The sequence below is a fragment of the Alternaria triticimaculans genome, assembly GCF_023758025.1.
Source record: "Alternaria triticimaculans strain BMP 0046 chromosome Unknown scaffold_1, whole genome shotgun sequence".
NCBI lineage: Eukaryota > Fungi > Ascomycota > Dothideomycetes > Pleosporales > Pleosporaceae > Alternaria > Alternaria triticimaculans.
This window is the reverse complement of record NW_026055958.1, coordinates 4,891,423-4,916,967: the sequence shown is the minus strand read 5'-3', so window position 1 is coordinate 4,916,967 and position 25,545 is coordinate 4,891,423. Positions and strand designations below refer to the sequence as shown.

The following is a 25,545-nucleotide window of genomic DNA, read 5'->3' as shown; positions in this document are numbered from 1 at the left end:
ATGTCGAATTAGTCGCCCAAAGCTCACCATCTCACGAGTTTCGCCACCGAGAAAGATGTAATTCTTGATTGGCTATGATCGAGTCGATCAAGTATACCACTATTTTTCTCCTGCAAGAGATGCTACGCTTTCTTTGTCCCATCGCCAATAGAACCAGCGCTCTTTGCCCCTCCCTTCAACTCCTTGTTTGTTGCCTGGATCAATACCCTCCGGTAGCTTGTTAGTGACGGCGTACCATCATCCGTGACCTCAAGTATCAGATGAAGCAATTGACCTTGGGCAACCGGCTTCTTGCTCAGGAACTCGACCGCGCATTTTTCCGGAGGCGGAAGTCTTACCTCGACCTTCCTACCCTCATCGTCCAGCTTCTTGATCACAAGTTGCGCAACCTCGCTATAAACCAACCACTGCGTCGCTGTGGGTTCCCGATAATGCCACCACTTGAATGTGAGTTTTCCGCCATCAGGGTCGTATGTAGCAGACGCGTCGAGGGTGACTTTTGATCCGGCCTCAGCGGTGATTTGGACAGGCGCTAAGCCTTTGAAACCGCTGATGTTGATGACGGGGTGGTGGTTTGCTTTTGCGAAATCAGGCTCCATGCTCCACTTGATGCGCGCGGCAAAGTCGTTCTGGAAAGCGTCGCGCCATCGCCAGATGGTCGCGTGGTTTGATGTATACGTCCTGTCGCCAACTTTAACCCTGTCTACGACATCACTGTAATGGTTGCTGTTCAGGCCTTCAGTGCTGATATCAGTTCGCCCGTATCGACCACCCCAAGATCCGTAGTTGGGGCAGTCAGGTACACCCAGACCATTCTGGATGAGGTAGAGGAATGTCGGGGTATCTCCTTCCGGGATGTAGAGATAGTCAGGGTACGCCTTTCCGAGTGGCCCAATCTGGATGTTCTCTTTGATCCAGCTCTTCTCCATCTTGGTGAAATCTGGCCCACCTTCATCAAAGCCATAGTATTTGTCGCCGGAAATACCGGTCCATGCTGCCAATCCATATTGATTCCAGCCGTGAATGGAAGCAATGTAGAATACGTCGGGGAAGTTGTTGCGAATCCATGCGCCGGTATCATCTTGATCGGAAATGGCATAGACGCGTAGACGCGAGAGTAAGCGCTTGGAGTCCTCGGGCTCGAAGTCATCGTCTACTTTGAGTAATGCTGAGGCGAGTGTGTTTGTTCCGCCCCAGCAAAGAATCCATAATGGCTGGGTGGATGGTGCGACGATTCGATCGTATAGCAGCTGTCCGCCTGGAGACAGTGGAGTGTCTGTGCCAACGGCTGACATTCCGTAAGTCTAGATACTGTCAGCGCTACCCACGTGAAGTGCTGCGTCTAGCGAATGGAGCTTACCTCGGCGCCCTTGCGAATCAACCCACGCATATGTTGTGCCGTTGGATACTGCCAGTTCGGGTGCACATGCTTGTTCAAGTTGTCGACAGCATCGGCATATGCGTTGATAATCTTCCCCATGTCTTCTGGATGCACCTTGTTCTTCATCCACGTGCTTGTGCAAGCTACAAGACCCTCCGTCTCAAACTCATTGGAATACAAGAGGTATCGACATAGCGACTCGGCATCATCCGGCTCATTCGAGATGTCCGACAAGATAAAAACGCGGGGCTTCTGCGAGTATGTCTGTAGTTTCTCGGTAGCCATGTTTGAGCCGGGTTGTTGGCGTGCTGAGAATCAATGGATATGCAAAAAATCGAGAGCAAGCTTTCTTTTGACGCTGTTGAGGTTTTGAGGGTATCCGATGCTACACCAAACACCCGAAGTTGTGCCACGGCGTCCGAGGTGGGGCTTTGAGCAACGGTGCGGTGTCCTTAGGCACCTCCTTCCGTCTGGAGGAAAGCCGGCTATTCTTGCCATCCGTGCGTCTCCACCTGAGGATACCCCTCACCATGTCTTGTACGAAGACGCTGCTGTTTGCAACTATATCATCGTCACCCCGGATTCCAGCATGAGATCCAAAATGCGAGATAGCCGTTGCCACGCCGCCTTAGTGCATTGAGGCTCAGCGGCCTGCGCCACATGCGACTAGACCGTATTGGATGGTAGCTCAGCCTTGCTCCTTATGACGTCTGGAATCTGCCCCGCTTCAACACCACCAGCCACCCGCCGTTAAAGACAGCAGTTTGGTTCATAATCAGGCGCCCAATAGCCTAAGACAAGGCCATGTATTCGTGCCGTCAGGCCGACTGCCAAGCAGTACCACCATGATCTCTTACCGTAAGGAGTCGATTGGGTAGGCTGTGCTTTGCTGCTTCCTAGATATATAGCATCAGGCTACCTCCGATCGCATCACACCTTGCTACGACTCACAACTAGTATCCCAGAAATCATCTAATCATGTCAATCCACAACAAGATTCAGGAGGCAGCCCAGAGGAACGAGGAACTCCTTCGTGGCCTCGAGGACACAGACTCAGCGCCCTCACAACTCAAGCAGCAGAACGCCTACATCGCTGATCTCGACGCGCAAATAAACAACATCAGGAAGCGCGTCAACGACCTTAAGCAGAAAACAGCCAGCGAGCTGAAAGACCACGAAAAGTACCGCGACTCGCACTTCCGCCGCTTCGCCCACAAGGCCAGCGGAAAGAAGGAGAAGTTCGCCGAAAAAGCCGCCAAAGAAGAAAAAGAGTACTTTGACGCAATCCAAGAGCAAAAGAGCGCAGAAGACGAACTCGCCTACGCGAAACAGCTCCGCGCCGAAGCCGAGACACGCAAGAATGAAATCGCAACGCAAGCCCAACGCCACACGGCGCTCCAAGCCGACCTCGACGCGCTCTACAACTCCATCTTCGCAGGCCACACGCCCGAATTCCCCGACGAAGACCGCAAAGAAGATGCCTGCAACGCCGCGCACGCCCACGTCCAGGACCTAACCCAACGCCTCGAGCGCGAGCGCCACATCCTCTTCCTCCTCGGGCAGACCTCCGTCAAGCTGTCTGCCGCCCGCGAACACCTCGACGGCGCATACGGAATGTCGCAATACGACATGTTCGGCGGCGGCACAATGGCCAGCATGCAGAAGCGAAACTACCTCGAGCGCGCCGAGAGCTCCATCCAACAGGTGCGCATGCTACAGCAGCAGGTCAAGCAGGTTGCGCCTGAGATACCGGGGCTGGGTCAACTCAACATCGCTATGGGTAGTATATGGAGCGACGTCGTGTTTGACAACATCTTTTCCGATATGCAAATGCACGATCAGGTCAAGCAGTCTATTGCGCAGGTTGACCGCGCGGGGAACAAGTGCGGGGAGATTATTCGACAGCGTGAGGCGCAGGAGAAGGGACTGCAGGGCGAGGTGGACCAGGCAAAGGCGAAGCTACAACATGCGCGTTTGCAACTGCAGCAGGCGCGTGAAGAGGCATTTAGGAGGGTGCTTGGAGGGCAGCAGCAGAATGCGGGTACGGGAGGCTTTGCACCGCCTGCTGGTGAGGCTCCGCCGCCGGAGTATACGGCGCCGGCGGGTCCCCCTCCTGGGTATTCGGCTTGAGCCGTGAGGCGATGGTTCATGCGTGTGGCTTGCTGATACGGATGGGGCTTGTATTCGGCCCGTATACCCTCTGTATTCTATGCTGTGGGGCTCGGCGTGACTTTAGTTCTAGTAGCGGTCGATTGAGACTGTTTATACGAATAAAGACACTTCTTAATGTAATCTGGACTTCGGCAATTGTTTCGACTTGGTCGAAAATAAGCTCGCTTGGTTTGTGGAAGGTGAACCGATACGGAGGCTGCAACGTTGAGGGGGGCTGGTGGCAAACGCTCTCGCAGGAGATGAACACCCCATACAAGGGAAAAACTGAACAGATACCTCCACGAAGTAAACAAAAGAAGCTAAGAAGGGTACATTGCATTGACACTTCCTAGAACTTGCGACTGTGTTGTAATCTAGACTTTAGCGCACCTGTTTAGTTTTTCCCTTGTACAAGGTGTGAACGATAGTTCTTATTCAAGCACTAGATTGGTGAAGAAGGCATGTGGTGGTTTCAACTGAGCAAATATCATGATGAGATGCTATGTTATGTACTGCTATCCATATCTATTCCTCAAATGAAAGCCTCGTCGAGGTAGTTTCCAAAGTTGCTGTCACGGAAAGACGGCGTCGCACTACCAAAATCTGTGTTCTCAATCGCACTCCTCGCCGCTGCCGTCATACTGTCCCACGCAATCAACGGCTGCTCTCCACCTTGAGTCGTAGTCTCAATCAACTGGTGGTTAACCGGGAAAATAGACCTGTACCCGATCCTTGGCCTGGTACCAGTAAGACTGGGGTTGGTAACTTTGTCGTAGTCGCCGTGAGCGGAGATGGCGATGCCACGGATAGTAGCGGTGGTGGACTGGGCGGACAGCCAGACGACGATGTTTTCCCAGTCGTGGCGGTGGCCGAGACCGGGGCCGGGGCTGTCTTTGGGCATGTACCAGGAGTACATTATGGCGTAGGCGCCGTTGTGGGCAGTGGCGCGGGCGTAAACTTGGCCGGGGGAGGAACTGCACCCGCTGTTTGAGGCGCCGGTGGGTTGGAGGCCGCCGCTGGAGGTTGTTAGAAGGGGTCGCTTTCTGGAATACGGTTGACTTACCCTGTGTCACCTGCGGCGTTGACGGCGGGGAAGGGGACGCAGCCGTTTTCGACTTTGAGGTAGGGCTTGTACTTCAGCATGAGCTGTCCTACGATGTCAGACGGTACGGTCTGGGGGAAGCCGACGACGGCATCATGGGCGATGACAGCACGGCTTTGGAGGTTGACGGGGGAGGCAAGGACGACGCTCGCGGCTGCGAGGAGCTGAATGGCAATGCTGAACATCTTGACGTCTGCTGAAAGCGAATGAAGTAAGACTGAACGACGGTGTGTCAAGCGAGTGACAATGTCTTTGAGCTGGGAGATTGGCTTGATCCTCAAAAGATGGTGGCTGCGGTGGTTTTATACGAAGTCTTCGGCGTGTTCAGTATCGTGCGGCTCTTCCCGATATCGTGCTCACTGAGTCCTCAAGTCTCTCTCAATCCAAATGGGGAAGTTCACGATACAGACTAGCAAAAGCGCGATACGAACAGAACCGTGGAGAGCACACAAACAGCGCACATGCCCTGATATACCACCACCAATTGGCCGTTTATCCAGCTCCCTTGGACGCATAACAACGTTTCCGACGTTGTCGCTGGGGTACCTGCAGCGCATCGGCGTCCGGCACGGGACGATTCAGACGTTGCATATTCTACGCCCGGAGCAAACATGCGTGAAAGGCAACGCAGGATGTCGATCGACTAGATTGGGAACCACGACGGTTGCATGCCGGCGAATAAGGAGAAAGCGCGTGGCTGATCGCGTCCGAGCCATTGGTGCTTGGCCGAGACTAGGCCGAGTCCGCATCAGGCAGGTGCAGGGGAGGTGAATGTGACATGCTGCAGTCTGGAGAAACAGAACGAGAAATGCATTAGATTCGTGGATTCATGCTGGTGGGCTGCCGAACGTGAGGAATTGGTGGGGAGTGATTGGACGTACCTGCAGTCACGGGGACAAAAGGTATGATCTCGGGTATCGAAGATTAGATTGTATCTCGCAATGCAGTCATTCATCCGAACTGCCTCCAGACAGTGTTGCGCCGGTCTTTTGGTGGTGTCTCCGGGCCTGGCATTAGCTCGCGCAGCAGGTCGTTGATGTCGAGGCCTCGCTCTTGACAATCATGCCATTGCCGTGGGTAGCCCAGGCTGACCTCTTCAAAGCGCGTGTTGTCTATCCAGTCTGTTCGCCTGATGTGGAGATGGCCAGAGACGACGACCTTTGCGTTGTACTTGTTGTGCCAGTCTTCGGTCTTCTTTGTGCCGCACCAGAGGGAGAAGCGCGGGACTCGGAATAGCTTCACGAGGTCTTCGCGCAGCGGCCAGTGGCCTACTATGATCAAGGGGATATCTGGGTGTGATGCGACAGCGGCGGCGAGCTTCTTCTCCGTCCTCTCGAGAAGCGCATTGCACCATTCGATACGCGACGAGTACGGGTCGGGATGCAGGAGGTGCTCGTCGGTCGCCTCTATGTCTTTCTCTCGCGCCCACTCGAGCGCATCCTCTAGCTTCACATGGCTAGGCCGGAAACTGTAGTCGTACAGCGTGAAGATGGGCGCAATGAGACATGGACCTCCCTCACCCTCCCACAGCGTGTATGGATCTTCTGGTGTGATTATGCCGTACTCCCGCGCAATCGCAACACACTCCATGTATTTCGCCTCGCCCCTCGCGCCATGCTCTTTCTCCGAGGGCAGCGTGTACAGCTCGTGATTGCCTGGCACCCAGAACACCTGGCGGAAGCATTCCTTGACCTTGGTGAAGGCGAGCCGACAATGCTCCGCCGACTCGCCAACATCTCCACACAGTATGAGGTCATCGTGTGGGTGTGGCAGGAGCTTCTCGAGAGCGTCGCGATTGCCCTTGAAGGAGAGGTGGATGTCGCTGATGCCCCATAGGCGGCTCTCTGGGGGCGTCTCGGCGGAGGGCGGGGAGCTTGGCGGGGTTGACGTTGTGTCGGCGGCGGCGGCTTCGGCGGCGGCGAGAAGAGGGTCCATGGTGGCGGCGACGATTGACTGCACAATAGCAACGCGCCGTGTCGGAGGTTATATAGTGACAATCTCTCAAACGGACGTGTTGCAAAGAAGTAACTACATCATAGTTCTTTCTCCGACGCGTGTCCGCCGTTTCGACGGGCTATTATTATCGATTCGCACAGACCAGTAAGACGTCAAGCTCGTATCAGGAAAGAACAGGTCATTTATCAAGTCTCACCTATTCGCTGAAACTGAATTCATCCAACATACGTATAGCAGCTGTGTATCGTCGCGAAACCGGATCCCCGCGGTCTACCGGTTGAGGTTGCGAGACGACTACACGATACATGGGTACGCTGGGTTTAGAGTTTGACTACGGCGAGGCTGACATGGTCACTGCATTTGATCGAAAGACCTCGCAAACGAATTGTCAACGTCGCCCATACTTTGAAGCATCGCGCGCGATCAACGATACAAAGTCCCAATATGCTCATCCATCAGTTATAGCTGCGTCACCTAGACCGCCGACGTTGTTCTCGTCGCTCGCGGCCACTCCCTCCGCTTCATGTTCGCGTTCTGCTGTCTTCTGGCCTTCATCCTGGACCCAAACCTCGTCGCGACTCTCCCATGCATCATTCAAATCCGCCAGAATCTCCTCGTCGTAGAATGTCCATGTGGCTGGGAGCGTGAACCCCTCACGCGTGAACCTATCTCGCACGTGCATAGCTTTACATTCTCCTCTTTCAAATTCGTAATATGTCGACGGACGCTCTGCTTCCGGAATCTTCTCCAGCTCAAGTTTCGTCAAGCGATCCAACTTCTTGAGAATAACATCGCATTTCTTATTCATTATCGAAGGGCCAGTACCTGGTGGTATCAGGTACCGATACTTGAGGACTGCATGGCTGAGGTTCTCATATAGCAGATCATATCTCGGATACTCCTTGGTGCCCAGCAACTCCCCCTTATGTGTGAATATGTACGGTGCAGAACTTCGTCGGAGCTCGAATGTCGATGACTCATAGATGGTATCAGGCTGCTTAGGCGCCGAGACGCCCGTGGTGTCGAGATCAAGTATCCAGGTCCGCGAATCCCCTATCCGGCGGGTTATACAACTTGGTCCATCCATTTCCACGTGCAGTATTCCGTCAGCCCAGTACCACGACCCTAACCCTTCCCACGACGCTGGACTTCCAATCCTTTGTACAAGGACTACGTACTGCCAAAGGTATTTGTCTTCGCACATCGTCAGATGACACTTCTCTTTGATGAAGGTCTCGTAAGGGAATATTGTATATGCTTTGTTCCATGTTATAAAGCGCGCCTCGTGGGTTGCTCGACGGGTAATCATATGTACTTCTAGTTGGTTGAAGTTCCAGATGCGAAGGTCCACGCGCCTCCATTTCCCGTCAACACCACACTTTTTTGTACAGTAAAGGCCCTCATTCAGGTCCGGTTCCTGTGGATGTCGATCATAATGCACAAAGCCTTCAGAATCCAGGTAATCAACTAGCGGCGCCATGCGGGTGGGTTCAACCCATACACTTAAATGCGTACACTCGTGTTTCGAGCGCGCAATGAAGCTTAAGCGGCCATCAGTGGTGAACTCCTGGCTGAAATCATCCAGAAGAGCGCCGCATTCTCCTTGGACGGACCGAAATTCCCGAGGGTCTTTGAAGAAATGCCGGAGTTTGTAGTTGATGTTGTAGTCAGAAGCTACAAGCGTCGGCCACAAAGAGCCGAAGGCCTTGCAGGTACAGGTAAGCCTTGCGATGGCACCCGGATTGAGATGATCGAGGAGAACGCGTTGGATGGGCGCATACCGAGGACTGAGCAGGTCGATGAGAGAAATCATAGTAGTTGGATAGTTGGTGATGTAAGAATATGCTTGTGAGTGGATATAGAGCGAGAGAATCAGGAGGTTAGGGGCGCCCATGATGTTATATAGGCTTTTGGTATTGATTCCTAAAGAAGACATCACATGCGTGACAATCAAGAACGCCGTCAGCTTTTACGTTTAGTTAATATTCGATCATGTAGCTAAAAACGCAGTGTCGTGTCACAAGCAATTCGCGGTTATTGTAGTGTTGTTACAATCGCACTTTCCTCGTTTAGCCCAATTCTTCATGGTTGGTAGTCAATGCGGAAGGCGCGTTAGGCGGGTACTCTCGTTTGTGTCTCATCATCAAAGCTCGCGGTGAAGGTGAGGGTGAACTCTCGATTTCTCTAATGCCTTCAATAGCAAGACTTTACTCTCCAGATTCCTTTCAAACAGCTACCACGTCTTTCTCCAATACCTAGGTATCTTCCATCATTCAAGTCTACATACCATCAGCGTTATCGCCATCATCGTCATCACCTTCATCGTCGTCACCTTCATCGTCGTCGCCATCATCGTCATCACACTCAAAAATGACATCCCCACCCTCCGCAATGCAAACCCGCGTCGAGAACGCCGAAGCGCGCGAGCGCTACCTCAAAACCAACCTCATCCGCTCTCAGCAAGAGCTCGCGCAAGCGAACAAGAAGAACGAAGACCTCGCGGCAAAGCTGGAAGCGGCGGAGAAAGAGCTTGCAGAGTACAAGCAAGCTGAGACCGATCGCGAGAACGAGCGGAAGAAGGTCGAGGATGACGGCAAGCAGTTGATGGAAGCTCAAGCAGGGAGATTGAGGGAAGCGAAGGCAGCGGGGGTGGTTGGAGGGAACAAGCGCAAGCAGTCTACGGTGATACGCCTCTCGCACCCGCACTGAGCTGGAGGGAACAAGCGGCGGCATGGCAGGCCTGGTTCGAGGCGGAGTCGAAGAAGTGATCGTATATGGTTTCGCGTTCATTGTTCTGTGTAGTAGTCTAGACCGTCTCTTTCGGATAATGCCAAGTATGCAACTGCCATCACGAGCTACCCTCTCGGACTGCCTTCTCGTCTTGTAGCTTGTATTTCGCTAAGTGCGAGGTGACATCTCACGCTTTCGCCGACGGCAGGCTGTACGCTCGGAGCTCAGGATCCTTGGTTGTACATTAGAGTGATAATAGACCTAGTTGGGGGGTTCCTTCCTTCTCAGGACGTGTGAGCAGCGAGTATGGGATGTAGCCTGATTGTGGAAGTCACGACTAGCACTGGCCTCGCTACCGAGCGCGACAGATATACAAGGATTAGTGCCCTTCTACGCGCAATAAAATCTTTATTTAACACGTACATAGTAGTAGAATTGTAAAGTACAGATGTATACAACAAAGTAGCTTTGCCTCAATTCTCTGCCTTGTCACGACTTCATGTCTTCATCAAAGCGCGATCTCCAACATGTAGCAAACTTTGTCAATCGAACCAATACTGAGAGTATTGCGTCTTCGATTCGCTGAACATCTGTATCGTCGCCATGTCGAACAAGACGACAACTTCAATCACGCAATCTATCACTGAATCATGGGAATTGTCATCGTTTTCAAACATTATCATTCATGCTACATGACAACCATGCCACATCGCATGTTACTATCATCCATCCATCGCCATGCCAAAAGCTTCATAAACTATGCCTAAACCCCTCTCTTCTCCTGTCTCATGTCAAACACCCCCTTCATACCGGGGGACAGACACGAGAGACCGTAAAGCCATGCCATGAGAGGAGAAACACAGACAAAGCTCGCATACATGATATAACCAAAAATCGTAGAGAGAACCGGGGGAGGGCAGGAAAAGAGTGATTAAGGAAACGCAAAAACGCCATCATGACACAAGACTCATCACCATCTCACCAATCCTTCGCAAGCGAGGATTGTCATTGGACGGAGATGTTGTTCCTCAGGCCGCTAGGCTCGGGGCCCTTCTTGTTGCGGCGGCCGAGTAATGTCGAGCTGTCCATGTTGAGCTCAAACGCACCCTTGTTCCTGACTTGGCGCTTAGCCGCGGCGGCGACAGCTGGGGAGTGTTGGCCGTAGCCGCGTTCTTGCTGTCGCGGTTGTGCTTGTTGTTGCTGGCGGGCTTGGGCGGCGGCGGATAGTGTGGTGTTGCGCATCTTCTGCTCCATGCCGGATACATCGGCGCCCTGAGACTTGGGCAGCTTCGCGGGCGGATGTTGCGACGCTGGGTCGTATGGTGCAGACTCGGCGGCGTACTCGTCATCATCCTCACCTTCGTCAAGCGCGTTGAGCGAGTTCATGGCGTTGGCGCCGCGGTAGCCCTGCTTGAACTGCTTCTTCCGCTTGCCCTCCTCTTCTTGTCGGTGTACAGCGTAACTGACATCGAACACTTCTCGCAGGTTGACGGCACCAGGCGAACGGAAGTCCATACGGCGAGCGCCGGGCGACTCGAGGTGGGAGAAGTCTGGCTGGAGACGCTCCTTCTTGGCGGCGGGTGTGGCGAGCGGCGGTGCGTCGTAAGCGGAGTAGGTAGGCTCGTCGGCTTCGCGTATCCATGGGTGGTTGAGGAACTGGTTGATGTCGTAGCGCTTCTCGGGGTCGACGGTCAGCAGGTGGGAGACGAGATCCTGTGCAGACTTGGAGATGTCATCCCACCACGGCGACAGGAATGTGTACTGGCCACGGGCGACCTTCTCTGTGAGGGTCTGGATAGACTCGTCGTAGAACGGAGGGAAACCGCAGAGCAGCGTGTAGAGCACACAGCCCAGCGCCCACATGTCGACGGACTTGGAGTAGCGCTCATCCTTGACAATCTCAGGGGCGGTGTAACCGACAGTACCACACGGTGTCATGGTCTGCGTATCCCAGATGACCTTGCTGAGACCAAAGTCGGCGATCTTGATGAGGCCGATACCACCGGCGCCCTTGCCCTTGACGAACTCGCCCTCGTCCGCCTTGTCTTCATCGTCCGGCCCCCGCGGCTTTGGGTTGCGGGTGGGGATGAATGGTGTGGGGTAGAAGAGAAGGTTCTCAGGCTTGATGTCTCTGTGAATGACGTCAGTAACTATGCTTGGCATCGTGACTGGCATCGATAAGAACGTACCGGTGGACAACACCTGCCTCCTCGTGCAGATATTGCAGTGCCTTGGCCACCTGGATGATGGTGTGGCGGGACAGGTCCTCGGAGAAGTACGTCAGACGGACGATCTGGTGGAACAGCTCGCCTCCGGGGCACAGCTCAAGCACAATGTAGTAGTACTGCCGCGACTCGGAGAAGTCGATGAGCTTGACGATGTTGGGGTGGTCGAGCTGGCGCATGATCTGTACTTCCTTGAGGATGTTCGCTCTCTATAGGGCAGTTAGTGTCTGCCCTTTAAGCCCGTCGTGAAGGGGGATGCTGAGTCGAGCATCGGGGGTTATATTATCGCACCTCGGCTGCTTTGGGCGTCTTGAAGTCCGGATGCACATGCTTGTCCTACACCGGCCTCGCGTTGGTAACGTCCAAAAACACCCAACTGTTCAACGTGTAGGATAGGGGTGACTAGGAAATGGGCAAGGAGGAAGGGGCAGGAGGGGTAATACTAACCTGCTGTGAGTTCATCTCGAACTTGCGGACGACCTTGATGGCGACCTCGTCCCATTGGCCAGTCGTGTCTCGTGCGCGGTAGACGTTGCTGAAGGCGCCGTCGCCCATCTTCTCGAGAAGCGTCCATCGCTCGAGGCCGGGATACCTCGGCAGCTTGCCCTTGGCCTCGCGCTCCTCGGCGACGATGCGCTCGAGTACCTGGGGGTCGACGCCGGCGCCCTTGGCAGCGGTCTGCTTCTTGTGCTCCTTTTGGGCGGCGTGCGCGGCGGCGTCGCCAGCCTGGGCGGCAATGTTGCGGTTGTCGCCAGCGCCAGCGCCGACGGAGTAGTCGCCATGGGGGGCAGCGTGGTTCTGGAGCGGCTTGTGGTCCATTACGGGCTCCGAGATGCCATGGTGTACGGGGTCCGGGTGCTGGTTGTACCGTTGATGTTGCGACTGGGCGTGGACATTGGAGACATTGGTCGTGGGCTCCGCGTTCTGGCGGGCCTGCTTGCCATGGCGCAGGAAGTTCTTAAAATTCTGTATCGCGGCCATGTTTAGTGTCTGGACGCTGGGAGGTATTACAAAGCCCGTCGATAGCGGGGTCGTCGAGGCTGCGATGGAGAATGCAAAAAACAAGCGGGTGCAGCCGTTTGTTGGGGCAGAGGGCAGACGGGCGGTAGCACGGCGGGAATACTCGTGTGGTGAGGGGAAGTCAGGGAGGAGCGCTGGTTGGAAAGAAGGTCATGCATGGACGAAGGAAGGAGTGAAGCCGGAACAAGAGAGGAGCGACGTTGCGTCATTGGCGCACGGGCTTCATGACGCTGCAGGCTACATCATCGCCAAACAAGCTGCACCACACGCACACGATATGATGCGTGCTGCTGCCCGTGGCGCCTCAAGCTCTAGCCGTGGTGCATTGCGTGCAGACGAGAAGCATATCGAACTGTGTAGAAATGTGTAGAAAAGCATCTCACCTCGATGACTGGGAGGCCCATCTTCTTGCGTCCGCCGCGGGGAGACGTGGTTTTGGACTGCATGTAGGGATTCGATCTCGATGATCGCCTTCGTTTCTGCTTATTGACTCGCTCTGCGGTGGAGGTATGACGCTCGTTTCTGTTCCGCGTCCCGGCTGGGAGATCTCGTGGCTTCCGCTAGCACGAGCAAGGGTCGAGTTTGAGGGCGTTTGGAATTGGAAGGATTGTTAGATCGCGATGGGTCGTGATGGGCAGGAGAGGCGAGCAACGGCGGTGTCAAAAAGAAGAGGAAACGAACTCTATGTATCGTCTCTAGATTATTTGTCTTTTGCTTGGACGAGGCCACTGCGCTACTCCGCGCGAATACTCTTCAGCAATAGTGGCAGACGCTGACGCCCGCGGAATCTCCGGCAGCCTCCTCCCAGCTCCCAGTAGACTCGCACAGTCGAGCCTGGCTCCATCTAGAGGCTGAGAGGCTCGCTAGGGACGCTGCCGCCGACGCCACGCTGCATGCAAACCTCACTCCGACCTTGGAAGAGGGTCCCGAGACGGCCTGAACGCAGCCCAATGACCGCATATAAGACCAGGGCGAGATATGGCAATCTCATGGCGCCTGCGTCCTCCCAGCGCGCCCGCAGTTCTAATTTCTCGCTCTTCGCGTTTCCAACGGCCTAGCAGCCTGCAGGGTCCAGCTAGCGCGGCGGATCCGTTACGTCACCGTCTAGTGGGGAACTTCATTGAAGACGTCAATTTCGCCCTCTCGAGACCTCTGGGCTGAAACACATGTGCCGTTTACGGCGTCCAGACGAATTCACGTAGATCGCGTTGGGCAGGCCACGAGACCTTTTCAATAATGTAGGTAGCTCTAGTCTCGGTCGCGCCGGCCATGTCGGCCCAAATCCAAGGCCTTGACGCATGGGATTCGGTCCGCCCATCTATCATTGCGCGTTCGCAGGGTTGTGAGCGGAGCTGACATGGGGACTGACGGGGACTGACATGGGACGGGGCAGGTAGAGTTCTTGGGGTCAGGTTTGTCATATTTTGATCTGATAACTAATAGACCCTTTCCCACGATATCCTCGTGGCAATCATCTGGACCCTCGTGGCATGACTAATGAACGTCGCCAAGCGCGGATGGCAACCACGTGCCCACCTCGCTACACCAAGAAAAACAGCGTCATGTCAGTCAACGTTGGATGAGGAATGCGACGAATGTATGTGTGGGAGAAAGTTTATCGTATGCGCTCAATGTCACTAGTGAGCCGGTAGCCGTGAGAAGATCAGGGTACTGCCGGCACGGAAACAGCAACAGCCCGCACTTGGCAGCGCCTGAAACGCAATCGAGTCCACACGTAGCTGACGGATCCAATCTCTCCACATACCACGAATAAATCATACGCTATAACAGGGTATGTAAGATGTCAGGCATATAGAACACGTGTTTGCATAGCTCTGACACCGTACCTAAACTTCAATTTGACCTGCCCATCTCTCAACTACAGCGCCTCACACCTCTCACACCCACAATCAAATCCCCACGTCTTCTTCAGCCTCAACATCCTCTTTCCGCGACTCAGCTTCCTCTCCTCCCCACTGAGATACGTGATGCACAGCTCCTGCCCGGCCTTGATATCCTTCCCAGCCGTAAAGAACCACGCCCTACCTTCCCTCCTCTTCTCGATATTCGGCCCGCACGAGTGGTTGAAGTAGCTTGCAGCAGGCCAGCAACCGTATCCAAAGAACTCCGAGCCGTCGTCTTCGAGAGAGCGGATGCCGAAGGAATTGTGCGAGTCGCGGGATGAGAGGGTAATGAGCGACTCTGCCGTTACGAGAGGGAGTAGTTGAAGTGGAAGGATGGCGAGGAGGTGCAGGTAGGTTCTTGTAAAGGCGCCGAGGTCGTCGGAGCTGTGGTAGGGCGTCTTGTCATCTGCGAGGGCCTCCACTCGTTCCCATTGGTCGGGGTGGAGATACCGCCAGACCAGGCCGCTGACGCAGAAGCTCATCACGTCGGGTGTGATGTTCTGCTGTAGTGCCTTTTGCACGGCCTTCTTGTGCTGCTTCGTGACAGCAACTCCGGCGGTCTGCTCGCTTTCTCGTGCAGCCCGTATCAGCGCCGCCTGTGCAGCGACGTTTTCCCACGCCTGCTGAATTTCCTTGACCTTTGGGCGTGGTAAGTCGGTGTCCACCATATCGCTATCCTCCTTGCTCCGCTTCTTGACAAACGTCTCGACCGCAGTCCATGCCTGAACTCCGACCTCGCCGTTCTCCTCCCGCCATTTCTCCTGGCATGCTTCCGAGCAGAAAGCAAACCCCACCGTCTTATCCCGTATGTCCAGATCCCGCCCGTAATCGTATCCGAAACATTGCCCACACACCTCACGCCGGTATTCGCGTAATAGAACGGAGAGGGAGAGGTCTTCCGAGCGCCACACTACTGTGCCCTCTGGTATATCCTGCGTAGCGAAGACAGCGCGGCCTGCGGTCGGTGTATGTCGGACTTGGAAGAGGGGAGATATCGGTGCGCCCGCTGGCAGATCGCTCGGCTTATCGTTCGGGATGTCGTTCAGATGTATCGAGGAGGCTGAGGAAGGGCGTGAAATGCTGAAGACCGAGTCACTGGCTACAGGGATAGACGAGTCGCTTTCGGTGGCGTCCATTGTAGCAGTGTCGATGAGATTAGCAGCACGGCAAGCGGTAGGTGAGTGAGCTTTGTGATGAATTGACGCTCCTTTCGGGAGTCAAAAAGCAATGCTATCGTCGAATCCACAGAGTATACGGTGAAGACTACACCCCTCTTTGTCTAATCGAGGGTGATGGCTAAGGGTCGCGCGGGCTGTGGGTCAGTTGCGTATGTCACGTATACTCATGCCAGAATTGAAAGAGCGGAGGAAAGCCATTGTGGGTAATTGGGTATGCGGGTGGGTACGTTATCGTGACTGTTGGTTGACAGAAGGCGAGAGATTTTGTGTCGGTCGTGCCTGGCCAGACCGATCTTTGGCCGGGCAGGGTTCATGGCGCTAGTGCACGATAAGCGAGTCCCTGCTTTTTGCTTCTATCGTGCTGGAGACCTCGGCAGGTTTGGCACTGCTAAGACGCGGTTTTTGTAATGTTCACAGCAAGTCATGTATGGCTTTAGATATTTCTTATTCGAGCAGCTATTTAGCTACTTCTTTGACAATGTCTTCCCTCATCGAAGACTAAAATACGCGCTAATCAAACAACGGCCAAAACATAGCAAAGCTAACACGCCAAAAGAATACTCTGTAATCATTAGTTACTCCTCCCGCTCGCAACTACGAAGCGGGGCAAACCTCCTTGCACGCTTCGTCGGTCTGTCAAAACTTTCTCCCAACTGAGCAGCATCAGCTGTTCGTTTACGCGGCTGTTCCGCAAGAACCCATGAATCGGGTGGAGAGATATGGCATTTGTGGCAAGTCGGTGCCCTGGATTGATGAGACGCGTTTAATCTCTTCTTGTCAATCCATCCCGCGCACGCGACAAAAGCGATGCGCTGCTCGCCCTTCATCAAGCTTTCGACAGTGTTCTTCGACGCCAACAGGTGGTCGATCATCGAAGTGATGCGCTTACGAAACGTCATCCGTTTGGTCATCGCCGCTTTTATAAACGTCCGAGAGTCGCACATCAATGATAGAGATTCTCGACCTTCATTGTGGAGACGTTCAGCAATTCCGACGAGCTCCTCGCATGCTGTCCACATTTCGCGGAGATGGTAAGGTGGTCGATTTTTCTTGGTCGCATGGTGCCATCGCGTGCCGAAGAATTTGGCGGTATCAAACGTGAAGGGGATGCCCAGCATTGCTGCTCCCAACTTGAGGACCCAGGATCTGCGCTCGGCGTCGTTTTGAGGGATCGTCGGGTCGTTTCTGGGTGGATGCCAACCGATGTTTGAAGCGGCATAGTAAGCCCGGGCTTCAGGAGTTCCGAATCGCTGAAGATATTCTTGTAGAGGGGGCGCCCTTACGTTAGGGTCAGAGCAATCGGGTGTCCATTCTGTAGACATGGTGGCGTCGTGGTGTGTTATAGAGTTGGTATTGATGCTGGACAGATGCGATTACTGCACCTGCGGCGATCGGAGTGTAGGCAGGAGTGGGTGTGTATGATCCCGCTGGGGAGAGCTGTTGGTCGAGCGGTGGAGTGGTGCGGGTTGTGGGAACCTTCAGGAGCGAAGGTAGCGGGCTTTTTATACTCCAAGGGAGAGAGGGATAGCGAGCGCGATGGCAGTCCACTGCAGCCGGAGCCAGGGCTTTCACACCTCTTCTCCATCTTGTGAAACGCCTAATGGCTTCGCGGTTGTGATTGCCGCCTGCTTCGTTTGGATGGAAGTTTGGTGTATATGTCATGAAGTGAAAGGGAGCTTTCCGTTCAGAACTTGTTGAATTGAATATATACTAGAAGTAAAAAAGCTGGAGTATAGCTTCTTAAACAGCGTAATGAGGCGTAGGAAGAAGGGTTATATGCAGCGCCGTGTGGTGCTTGCTGTTTGCGCAAATCCGAACTGGCTTGCTTTGCTTTCTTTTGTCACAACACCTGCAATCGGCATCACGGTCAAGCGCGTAGTTTGCCGTTAACAATGCATTGTTCGTTGCAAGAAACATCCCCTGTCTTAGTAATGAGTCGACAGTCCAAAGTCCTTAGCAACCTCCCTGCCCATCGCCTTGATATTCTCCACAATCCACAGCTGCTTATTGCTAAACACCATAACAGCCCCTGGTAAGAAAGCAAAGTTTGCAGTGGTAATACCAACCCAAATCTTTCCAATGAGCGTGCCTTCAGGATTCCAGATATGAATGCCGTCTCCACATCCAGCCCACACATTACCCTCGGTATCGGTGTGCAGACCGTCGGGAATGCCGTTGTCGGAGTAGGCGAATGTACGGCGGTTGTTTAGTCTCTTTGCGTCGTGTGTGATATCAAATGCGTAGAGTGTGGCTGGTCGTGTGACGTTGAGACTGTACCCCGCGGCACCTGTGTCGGACACGTATAGTGTTTTGTAGTCCGGGCTGAACTCAAGGCCATTGGGTTCAACGAAGTCGTCTGCTACGACGGCAATTTGGCCTGTAGATGGACTGAACCGGTATACCTGCTTCGGCAGACTGGGCTCAGGACGGAATCCTTGGACGAATGCATAGTCTGGGTCAGTGAACCAGAGATCGCCTGTTACGGGGTGTTGGCGAACGTCGTTGGGGGATGTGAAGTTTCGTCCAAGGAAGTTTGATAGGATGAGTTCGGATTCTCCTGTTACGGGGTCGACGGAGACGAGACCGGCTGGGTTGACGAAATCACCTTGGTCGCAGTATAGTACTCGTGATGGTGTTGAGCCATTGGCTTGGGTGCCAGGTGGGTAGTAGGATGTTGCACCGTTGGCCTCGGCGACACCTGGAATCCGTGTAGAGTTGATGGAGTAGTTGTCTGCGAGGTCGATGACGGTAACGTTGATGGGGTTGTTGAGGTCTCCAGCCCAGCTGCTCGTAACGTATAGCTTGTTTGTGTCTTTGTTGTAGACACCGGCTTCATGGAAAGCGTCCCAATCTAGGCTTTCCAGTAGTCGCCCTGTTGCGTTTTCGCCAATCACAGACGCAAAGCTTTCATCGTATGCGAGGAGGTTGATGATATCTGGATTCGAAGCATTGGTGGTGACGATGCTGCTCAGGTACGACGGATCCGTCGCATATGATAGAAGGTCCACGGGGATGATGCTCGACATGATTTTCGTGATGGTAGCGAAGCTGGATACCTGCAAATCACCATCGCCTGGCCTTCCATCTCCTATATACCTCTCCACTGATCGTCGCGCCGGACACCTCACGGTCCCATGATTTTTTGCAACGTCACTCACCCGCCAAGTTGCCGATGCGATGCTCGTCCATAGTCGACGGAAATATGGTCGGTGAAATGCAGATCTTGGCTATATGCTTGGCTGGGTCGCTTGACTCGAGCGGAGTGTCGTGTATATTGCCGCGGTGTTTGCTCCGGTGACTGCTGGTCGGCAACTTCTCTAGGTGCCGTATGCACTCCGCACACATGTTCACTCCACACGTTCGCAGCATTGAGCAGTCGCGCTCGCTTGCCAAAGCTTATTGTTGAGGTCGCGCAAGCCACACGCTATCGAAAGGCTGAGATCTTTGTGTTGAGGTTAGACCCGAGCTTTTTGGTGGATCGTCAAAACACGCGAACTATGACATCATCACGACCGCGATTGCACCATCAAATGCCGAGCTACTACATCGGATTTCATGTAAAGTGATATGTTGCTACCCAGGTACAACCATGAATGTCTACTCAACCCCACATTCCGACCTAACTATCGTGCATTCCTGTGCTCTGCAAGCCGCGTCTTAAGTGTACCTTGCTCGCTTCGCCGATCTATGGTCTAGCTCTAGCGCTTCTTCTTCTTCTTCTTTTTCCTCCAGCCTTACTTGCTCTTTCCACGCAGCCATCAGGAACGCTCTAACATCTTCATCGAAATAGCACCAATCGTCTGGTCGAACGAACTTTTCCATATCGCACGCTATGGCCGAGCCATTCACCAAGTGATCGTATTCTTTAGGCCGCTCATCCTCGTCCATCTTCGTCAACTCAATTGCAGTCGCCTCGCTCAGTCGGTCGTAAAGCTTTGATAACTTCTCGTGATACAGTGTCTTGCTTCCGGAGTCAAACATCGTAGTTGAGTATGCATCTCGCAGTACTGGATGGCGAAGCTCAGTGCAGACGTTCATCTCGTAGAAGAGAGTTTTGTGGTCGTTCCACTTTGGCAGGCTAAGACGGAACGTGGAGGCCTCAAGAACGGCGTCTGGAACAGGAGATGGCGTAACACCTTCTGTATCTAGACGCATCACCCAGGTGTGTTGATCTCCTACGCGTCGAAGCCGGGTAAGCAGTTGGCAATCTGTCGGGCGAATCTCGTCGTGCGCGTTCCAATGTACGCTCTTAATTTTCATGCCACGTAGGCTGGATAGTCTCAGATCATATGGATCTATTTCCTTGGTATTACGCAGCAGGAACATCTCCCTCTTGACGAACGTGGTATAAGGTAATAGATGGTATGCCTTGTTCCAGGCGATGAATGTTAGCATTCCTGTCGCATACGCGTCTCGCAGAACCATGTGTGTTAGAGACTGCGTCTGGCATCCGGTAATCACGACTTGCAGCTTGCATCCCTCGGGTCCATCCTTCTCATATACGTCTTCTGACAATACCTCTCCGTCGCGGCATCGATTGGGGGCTTCTGCGTTGGTTTCATCTCGCACGTAGTTTTCAGCCTCCAGGTATCGGGTCATAGCATCGACCTCTTGACCGACATACAGATAGATAGAGTCGAAACGAGGAAGCCCGGCGAAGAGGCAATAGGCGAAGGGACCGCCAATAAGAGCGTTGCAACGAGCTTGTAATGAGCGGAAGGCTTTTGTGTTCCGGAAGAACGGCTGTAGTGTAACGTCGATGTTGAATGTCCCACTCAGAAGCTTCTCGTTGATATTCTTGTTGATGGTCTTGCTTGTCAACATCAGAGCGATTCTCTCCAACGGGCCCAGGGAGGCCATTATAGCATCTTGGATGGGGGCAAATCGAGTGCTCAGAAGATCGGCGAGCGTAACGCTGGTGGAGCTGGTGGAGCTGATGGAGCTGGTGGAGGCGCCCATAATGCCTGAATTTGGAATGCGGTGTGGTTGATTCTTGGTGATGTTCGGTGGAGGAGTAGAATGGTGGGCTGTTTTCTGACGAAAGTCGCAATAGTTTATAACTGATGAGGGGGTTGACATGAAGTGAAATGCAGCAGCACCAAGGCTATTGCTGCCCTCCATTCTATTGTGCAATTCGCGAAGGTAGTAGTGCGAGCATTTCACCGCAGCAGCATTGTGTTGAGTACTGCAGTCATGTGTTAATACTCATTTCCGAGAGCGTTGTCTCATTTTGCGACCTACATAAAAGCTCAGAAGCTGCTCAGGCGCGCCTGTGTAGCCGCCAGACGTAATTATTGTAGACCTAGTGTGTAGTAGAAAGGCGTACGTAACCTCTAGCTTCTTTTATACGAGATTAATAGAGCAGCTAGTCTATGCATGTAGTCTCTGAGGTCACTTATAAAGGCTTTAAAGTTACTTAGGCAAGTCTACGTAGCCGCTAGACGTTGTTACAAATCCTAAGTACAGTACAATACCGCACATATCGCGATTAGGTCATTACCGAGTACTTGAGGTTCTGACGTGAATTCCTTAGAATGAGTAAACAATGGTACCTACCCAGCGCACCTGCCGTATTGACTATAATTACGAACTATTCGACCCAACAAGGAAGGAGCGACTACAACGTCACGACACCCAGAAGAACCAGGCAGTTAATCTTATCTCAAATGCATTAATGATGTATATACTTCTTCCCTCTCCTAATCCGACATAACAACAGAAGACCCATATTCTTGCGAAGGCGTATGTATAAATCTTCATCCCGTCTTCATCTCCTTACCGAACCATTTCAATCCAGATTACCCTGATACATGCGCAAAACAAATCCAGGTATCTTCCCAACGTATCTACAGTCCTATCCTTATTACGCCGAAACCATCACACTCTCCAGGAATATCTACCGCCTCGGCGCAATTCCCGCAGAGCTCAAAGCAGACAGCGGGCCACCTCCGGTGACAGGTGTCTGAGCCCCGGTGACGGGCGTCGCAGGGGCAGGCGTGGGTGCGCGAGATGGGACGTTACTCCTGTTGTGTGCCATGTGCGCCTTGACCAAGTGGCCCGCACACAGGGCGCTGTTGAGCGATAATTCACCCGCCAAAACACCAGCAGCGATGACACGGGCGAGTTGCCTGGCGTTGTCACCGGGGGATGTGGGGTGAGCGCCGCGTACGCCGAGGAGGTCGAGCATGGCGGATTGGGGCTCGAGGATGGTTCCGCCGCCGATGGTGCCGACTTCGATGGAAGGCATGGAGACAGAGATTTGGAGGTTGCCGTTGACACTAGATGTTGTTAGTTTTGATTCTGGTAGTCATTGGGGAATGACCTACTTGTGCATGATGGTGATGCAGTTGGCACTCTCAACGACCTGCGCGGGATCTTGTCCGGTAGCCAAGAATATGGCAGCGACAATATTCGCCGCGTGAGCGTTGAAACCACCCATAGCACCGGCCATGGCTGATCCGATGAAGTTCTTGGAAATGTTCATCTGGACGAGATCCTCAACCTCGCACTTGAGAACAGACTTGACGACGGAACCGGGGATCATGGCCTCGGCGACGACACCCTTGCCACGACCGTCGATCCAGTTGATGGCAGCGGACTTCTTGTCTGTGCAGTAGTTACCCGACACAGTCACTACGCGCATGTCTTCGAAACCGCAGTCGGTCGCCATGACGGTGAGAGCGTGCTCAACACCCTTGGAAATCATGTTCATACCCATAGCGTCACCAGTCGTGGCCCTGAAACGAACGTAGATGTTGGTACCGGCAATAGCAGACTTCATAGACTGGAGCCTGGCGAAGCGGGAGGTAGAGTTGAATGCGTCCTTCATCGTTCTTTGACCTTCTTCCGAGTCGAGCCAGATCTTCGCCGCACCAGCGCGTGTGAGGCTGTCGAATCCGATACAAGGTCCACGGGTCATACCATCGCCGGTCACAACAGTAACAGCACCACCGCCGGCGTTGATAGCCTTGGCACCGCGGGAGGTGGAGGCAACAAGCACACCCTCGGTGGTCGCCATGGGAAGGAAGTAGTTTTGGCCATCAACGAGGATAGGTCCAGCGACACCGAGAGGGAGAGGGAGGTAACCGACGACATTCTCACAGCATGCGCCGTGGACAAGATCGTAGTTGTAGTCCCTGTACGGGAGGAGCGAGCGTTCGAGGAGAGTGGAGGTTTCGCGTGTAGCGTGGGTACGTGAGACGAGACCACGGCGGATCTTGACAGCGCGGGTCTTGTCACCGAGGGTCTTCTCCAAAGCGTAACCGGGGATCTTTCCTTTGAGCGACATTTCGATAAGCTCCTCGTCAGTCATCTTGGGGGCTTGCTTTTCCTTGATCATCATTTCAAGGACCTCAGCAGCACGGTTCGGTTGTCTTTGCTGTTCTTCGGAAGGACCGATAGGGAGCACTGGCGTCTGCGGTACGAGGTGGGTCAGTGGCTGCAAGCGAGTATCCTCAGGGCCGGGTGTACGAGGCGGCGTGGGCATGTGCATTGAAGGCACGCGGGGGGTTCCAGGCACAGTGGGGGCTCCATCTTGAACTTCGGAGGGAGCAGCTGGGGCAAGCGGCTGATGGGGCTCTTTGATGGTCCAGCGGGCGGCGTTGAAGAGGTAGCCGTTCAGAACCACGCTCATGACAAGCGCGAGGACGATCCATTTGCTGAGGAAGGGGTCTTCCAGGCTCTTCAGTACTCCGTCGACAATGTGAGTGCTGATGTTGTTGCCAAACGCGAACTCGTTGTCGGCAATGGACGGCTCAGCGTAGTGAATAGACGGGAACTCAAGCTCGTACTTGATGGGCATGAGAATGGTGACAATGGTGGACGTGGCGGTGGCCTTGGCCTGCTCGTAGATATGGTCCAGTCCGCTTCCAGCAACCTTGAAGGGATCCAGCGGAGGAGTGGCACCGACGCCAGCAACGTGAGCGACCTTGCTGGGGGCAAGACCGAAGCGGAGAGTGACCACGTTGAGGACGTTTACCAGGATGAATCCGGCGACCATGAGAATCTTGAACTTGGGCACTGTGATCTTCTTTCCAAACACAGTCGTCGTGTGGTTGGCGACTTGGACATCGCGCGCGTTGGGCCAGTCGTTGTTGCGGGCGACATTCTCAGCGACCTTGCCGTCGACACCGTCGTCCTCGAGAGCCCTGCGGAGAGCCACATGGCGCTTGATGCGGTTGATCTCAAGCTTGATGGTGAGAATTGCGGTGTAGAAAGTCAGGAGCATGAGGGCGTCGAAGAAAAGGATCCAGGCGCCGAGGAAGCAAAATTGTCGCAGACCGCCCTGGATTCCAGACATGGCACCGGCGACTAAGATCAGAATCTCGAAGAAATAGTCGCGGACAATCTCGAACCCGGTCCTCTTGATGGCGAGCTGTACAGCTGACTGGATAGTCGACGGTGCGCCCCGCTTCTCTTCAGCGGCCCGTCGGCCATCCAGAGACGCAGAGAGCACAGCCTTGGTGAGGACAATGGGCTTCTCGAAACCGATAATGACGACCAGAAATGGAAGACCTTCGGATAGCAGGATCAGGTTGATGGGAACGCCGAGGTAGGTCGTGACGGCGAGACCGAAGAGGAATGCAAAGGCGGATTGCAGGAGAACTGCGGTGGCCAGCCAGAAGTTGGATCCCAGGCGCCTCATGGCGAGGAAGAGAGAGACAAAGGTCAAGTGCATAGCGAGGTATCCCAGGGCCATGATGACGATGTCACCGGTATCCGCGTTCTATCAAAATTAGCCAAATTCACGCCAATCGCCAAATAACATACCTTGAGAAGATCCACGAAAGACGTCCACGAGTCCAGAATCCAATTACGCACACCGCCAGGGGCACTACCGTTCTTGGACGCCTTCATCATCCACTTCTTCTCCTCGCGTGTGCCTTCCTGCTCCGAGCCCTTCGACTGAGCCGCGTCTTCAGGCGCAGAAATCTCCTGCATGGCCTGGAGAAAGTCGGCGGCTTCGGTGTACGGGATGGAGAATGCGAGCGAGGTGTCGTGGGAAAAGGTGGAGAAGGAGCTGGACGAGCTGGGGAGAAGCTCGGCGGAGACATTGCTGGGGACGGATTGCTGCGAGGGCGCCGAGTTGATGATGCTCGATTCGGGGAAGACGAGGGTGACGAGGGCGAGTTCCTGGGCGGTCTGATTTGTTAGCGAGGTCTTGATACATCGTAGGAATACTTACCTTGTCCTTGTAGATGGCAGTCTTGGGCTCTTCAGCCTCCCACTGCCATGACGTCTCCTCTCCGATTCTGAGTCTCTTGCTGCCGGCGAGAAGAGTGGTGAAGTCGACGCGGCTCGAGGCTGCTTCCTCAATGCCGCTTTCCAGCAGGCCCTTGTCGAGAACGCCCAGGTATGAGTAGCTGGCCACAAAGGCAATGGTCACAATGGTGTGGATTGGATGCGTGCATGCCTTCTTCGCGACGGAGAGCAGGATGGGGTTGAAGTGGCGGTCGAACCAGGCGGGACCCGTCTTCTTCTGCTCGCCCTGCCAGCGGCTGGTGAGGTATCCGAGCATCTTGTGTGTGTTTCCACTGAAGTTGATTCAGTGGTGTTGTAGGCCTAGAGAGGCGCTCGCATGGGATGACGCGTAGGGTGGCTGTGCGCGGCGTGTGGTGGGATTGGATGCGAGTCTCACGTGTGATGTGACTATATCAAGACACCTTTTTGTGTGTCAGTACATTCACGCCGGATATTCGTTCTTGCGGCCTACCTTGTGCACCCTCCGTGGTCGGCGTGCTATTAAGAGTCCGTCAAGTCTCCGATTCTGCAATTAGGCCCTGCGATACCGAAACCCGCAATTGGCGTCGCAACACACCGTCAGACGCGCAATGTCAAAAAGTAAAGAGAGAAGGAGGGGGAGTAGAGGCGTGCTCACGACACTCGGTGCCGACCAGAC

At 54.1% G+C, this 25,545-nt stretch overlaps 11 protein-coding genes across 11 annotated transcripts; 2 read left to right on the top strand and 9 right to left on the bottom strand.

Annotated features, from left to right (window-relative positions):
• Positions 1–122: 122 nt before the first annotated feature.
• Positions 123–1,666, bottom strand: J4E78_001629 (uncharacterized protein; the record flags this gene model as incomplete). The annotated part of the gene is made up of 2 exons (XM_049362284.1): positions 123–1,304; positions 1,361–1,666. 2 exons carry the CDS (start codon positions 1,664–1,666, stop codon positions 123–125), a joined length of 1,488 nt encoding a protein of 495 aa, XP_049227567.1.
• Positions 1,667–2,359: 693 nt separating this feature from the next.
• On the top strand, positions 2,360–3,511 carry J4E78_001628 (uncharacterized protein; the record flags this gene model as incomplete). Its single annotated transcript, XM_049362283.1, has 1 exon — positions 2,360–3,511. The coding sequence occupies one exon, from the start codon at positions 2,360–2,362 to the stop codon at positions 3,509–3,511; it is 1,152 nt and encodes a 383-aa protein (XP_049227566.1).
• Positions 3,512–4,064: 553 nt separating this feature from the next.
• On the bottom strand, positions 4,065–5,097 carry J4E78_001627 (uncharacterized protein; the record flags this gene model as incomplete). The annotated part of the gene is made up of 3 exons (XM_049362282.1): positions 4,065–4,548; positions 4,596–4,891; positions 5,089–5,097. The coding sequence occupies 3 exons, from the start codon at positions 5,095–5,097 to the stop codon at positions 4,065–4,067; spliced, it is 789 nt and encodes a 262-aa protein (XP_049227565.1).
• Positions 5,098–5,585: 488 nt separating this feature from the next.
• Positions 5,586–6,569, bottom strand: J4E78_001626 (uncharacterized protein; the record flags this gene model as incomplete). Its single annotated transcript, XM_049362281.1, has 1 exon — positions 5,586–6,569. One exon carries the CDS (start codon positions 6,567–6,569, stop codon positions 5,586–5,588), a length of 984 nt encoding a protein of 327 aa, XP_049227564.1.
• Positions 6,570–7,038: 469 nt separating this feature from the next.
• Positions 7,039–8,403, bottom strand: J4E78_001625 (uncharacterized protein; the record flags this gene model as incomplete). Its single annotated transcript, XM_049362280.1, has 2 exons — positions 7,039–7,643; positions 8,106–8,403. The coding sequence occupies 2 exons, from the start codon at positions 8,401–8,403 to the stop codon at positions 7,039–7,041; spliced, it is 903 nt and encodes a 300-aa protein (XP_049227563.1).
• Positions 8,404–8,960: 557 nt separating this feature from the next.
• On the top strand, positions 8,961–9,299 carry J4E78_001624 (uncharacterized protein; the record flags this gene model as incomplete). Its single annotated transcript, XM_049362279.1, has 1 exon — positions 8,961–9,299. One exon carries the CDS (start codon positions 8,961–8,963, stop codon positions 9,297–9,299), a length of 339 nt encoding a protein of 112 aa, XP_049227562.1.
• A 1,026-nt stretch (positions 9,300–10,325) lies between these two features.
• On the bottom strand, positions 10,326–12,526 carry SRK1 (MAPK-activated protein kinase Srk1; the record flags this gene model as incomplete). The annotated part of the gene is made up of 3 exons (XM_049362278.1): positions 10,326–11,451; positions 11,510–11,754; positions 11,993–12,526. The coding sequence occupies 3 exons, from the start codon at positions 12,524–12,526 to the stop codon at positions 10,326–10,328; spliced, it is 1,905 nt and encodes a 634-aa protein (XP_049227561.1).
• Positions 12,527–14,444: 1,918 nt separating this feature from the next.
• On the bottom strand, positions 14,445–15,605 carry J4E78_001622 (uncharacterized protein; the record flags this gene model as incomplete). Its single annotated transcript, XM_049362277.1, has 1 exon — positions 14,445–15,605. One exon carries the CDS (start codon positions 15,603–15,605, stop codon positions 14,445–14,447), a length of 1,161 nt encoding a protein of 386 aa, XP_049227560.1.
• A 1,967-nt stretch (positions 15,606–17,572) lies between these two features.
• J4E78_001621 (uncharacterized protein) lies at positions 17,573–18,783 on the bottom strand (the record flags this gene model as incomplete). Its single annotated transcript, XM_049362276.1, has 2 exons — positions 17,573–18,695; positions 18,776–18,783. 2 exons carry the CDS (start codon positions 18,781–18,783, stop codon positions 17,573–17,575), a joined length of 1,131 nt encoding a protein of 376 aa, XP_049227559.1.
• A 521-nt stretch (positions 18,784–19,304) lies between these two features.
• Positions 19,305–20,606, bottom strand: J4E78_001620 (uncharacterized protein; the record flags this gene model as incomplete). Its single annotated transcript, XM_049362275.1, has 1 exon — positions 19,305–20,606. One exon carries the CDS (start codon positions 20,604–20,606, stop codon positions 19,305–19,307), a length of 1,302 nt encoding a protein of 433 aa, XP_049227558.1.
• Positions 20,607–21,543: 937 nt separating this feature from the next.
• J4E78_001619 (uncharacterized protein) lies at positions 21,544–25,164 on the bottom strand (the record flags this gene model as incomplete). Its single annotated transcript, XM_049362274.1, has 4 exons — positions 21,544–21,925; positions 21,974–24,372; positions 24,417–24,788; positions 24,832–25,164. The coding sequence occupies 4 exons, from the start codon at positions 25,162–25,164 to the stop codon at positions 21,544–21,546; spliced, it is 3,486 nt and encodes a 1,161-aa protein (XP_049227557.1).
• Positions 25,165–25,545: the final 381 nt, after the last annotated feature.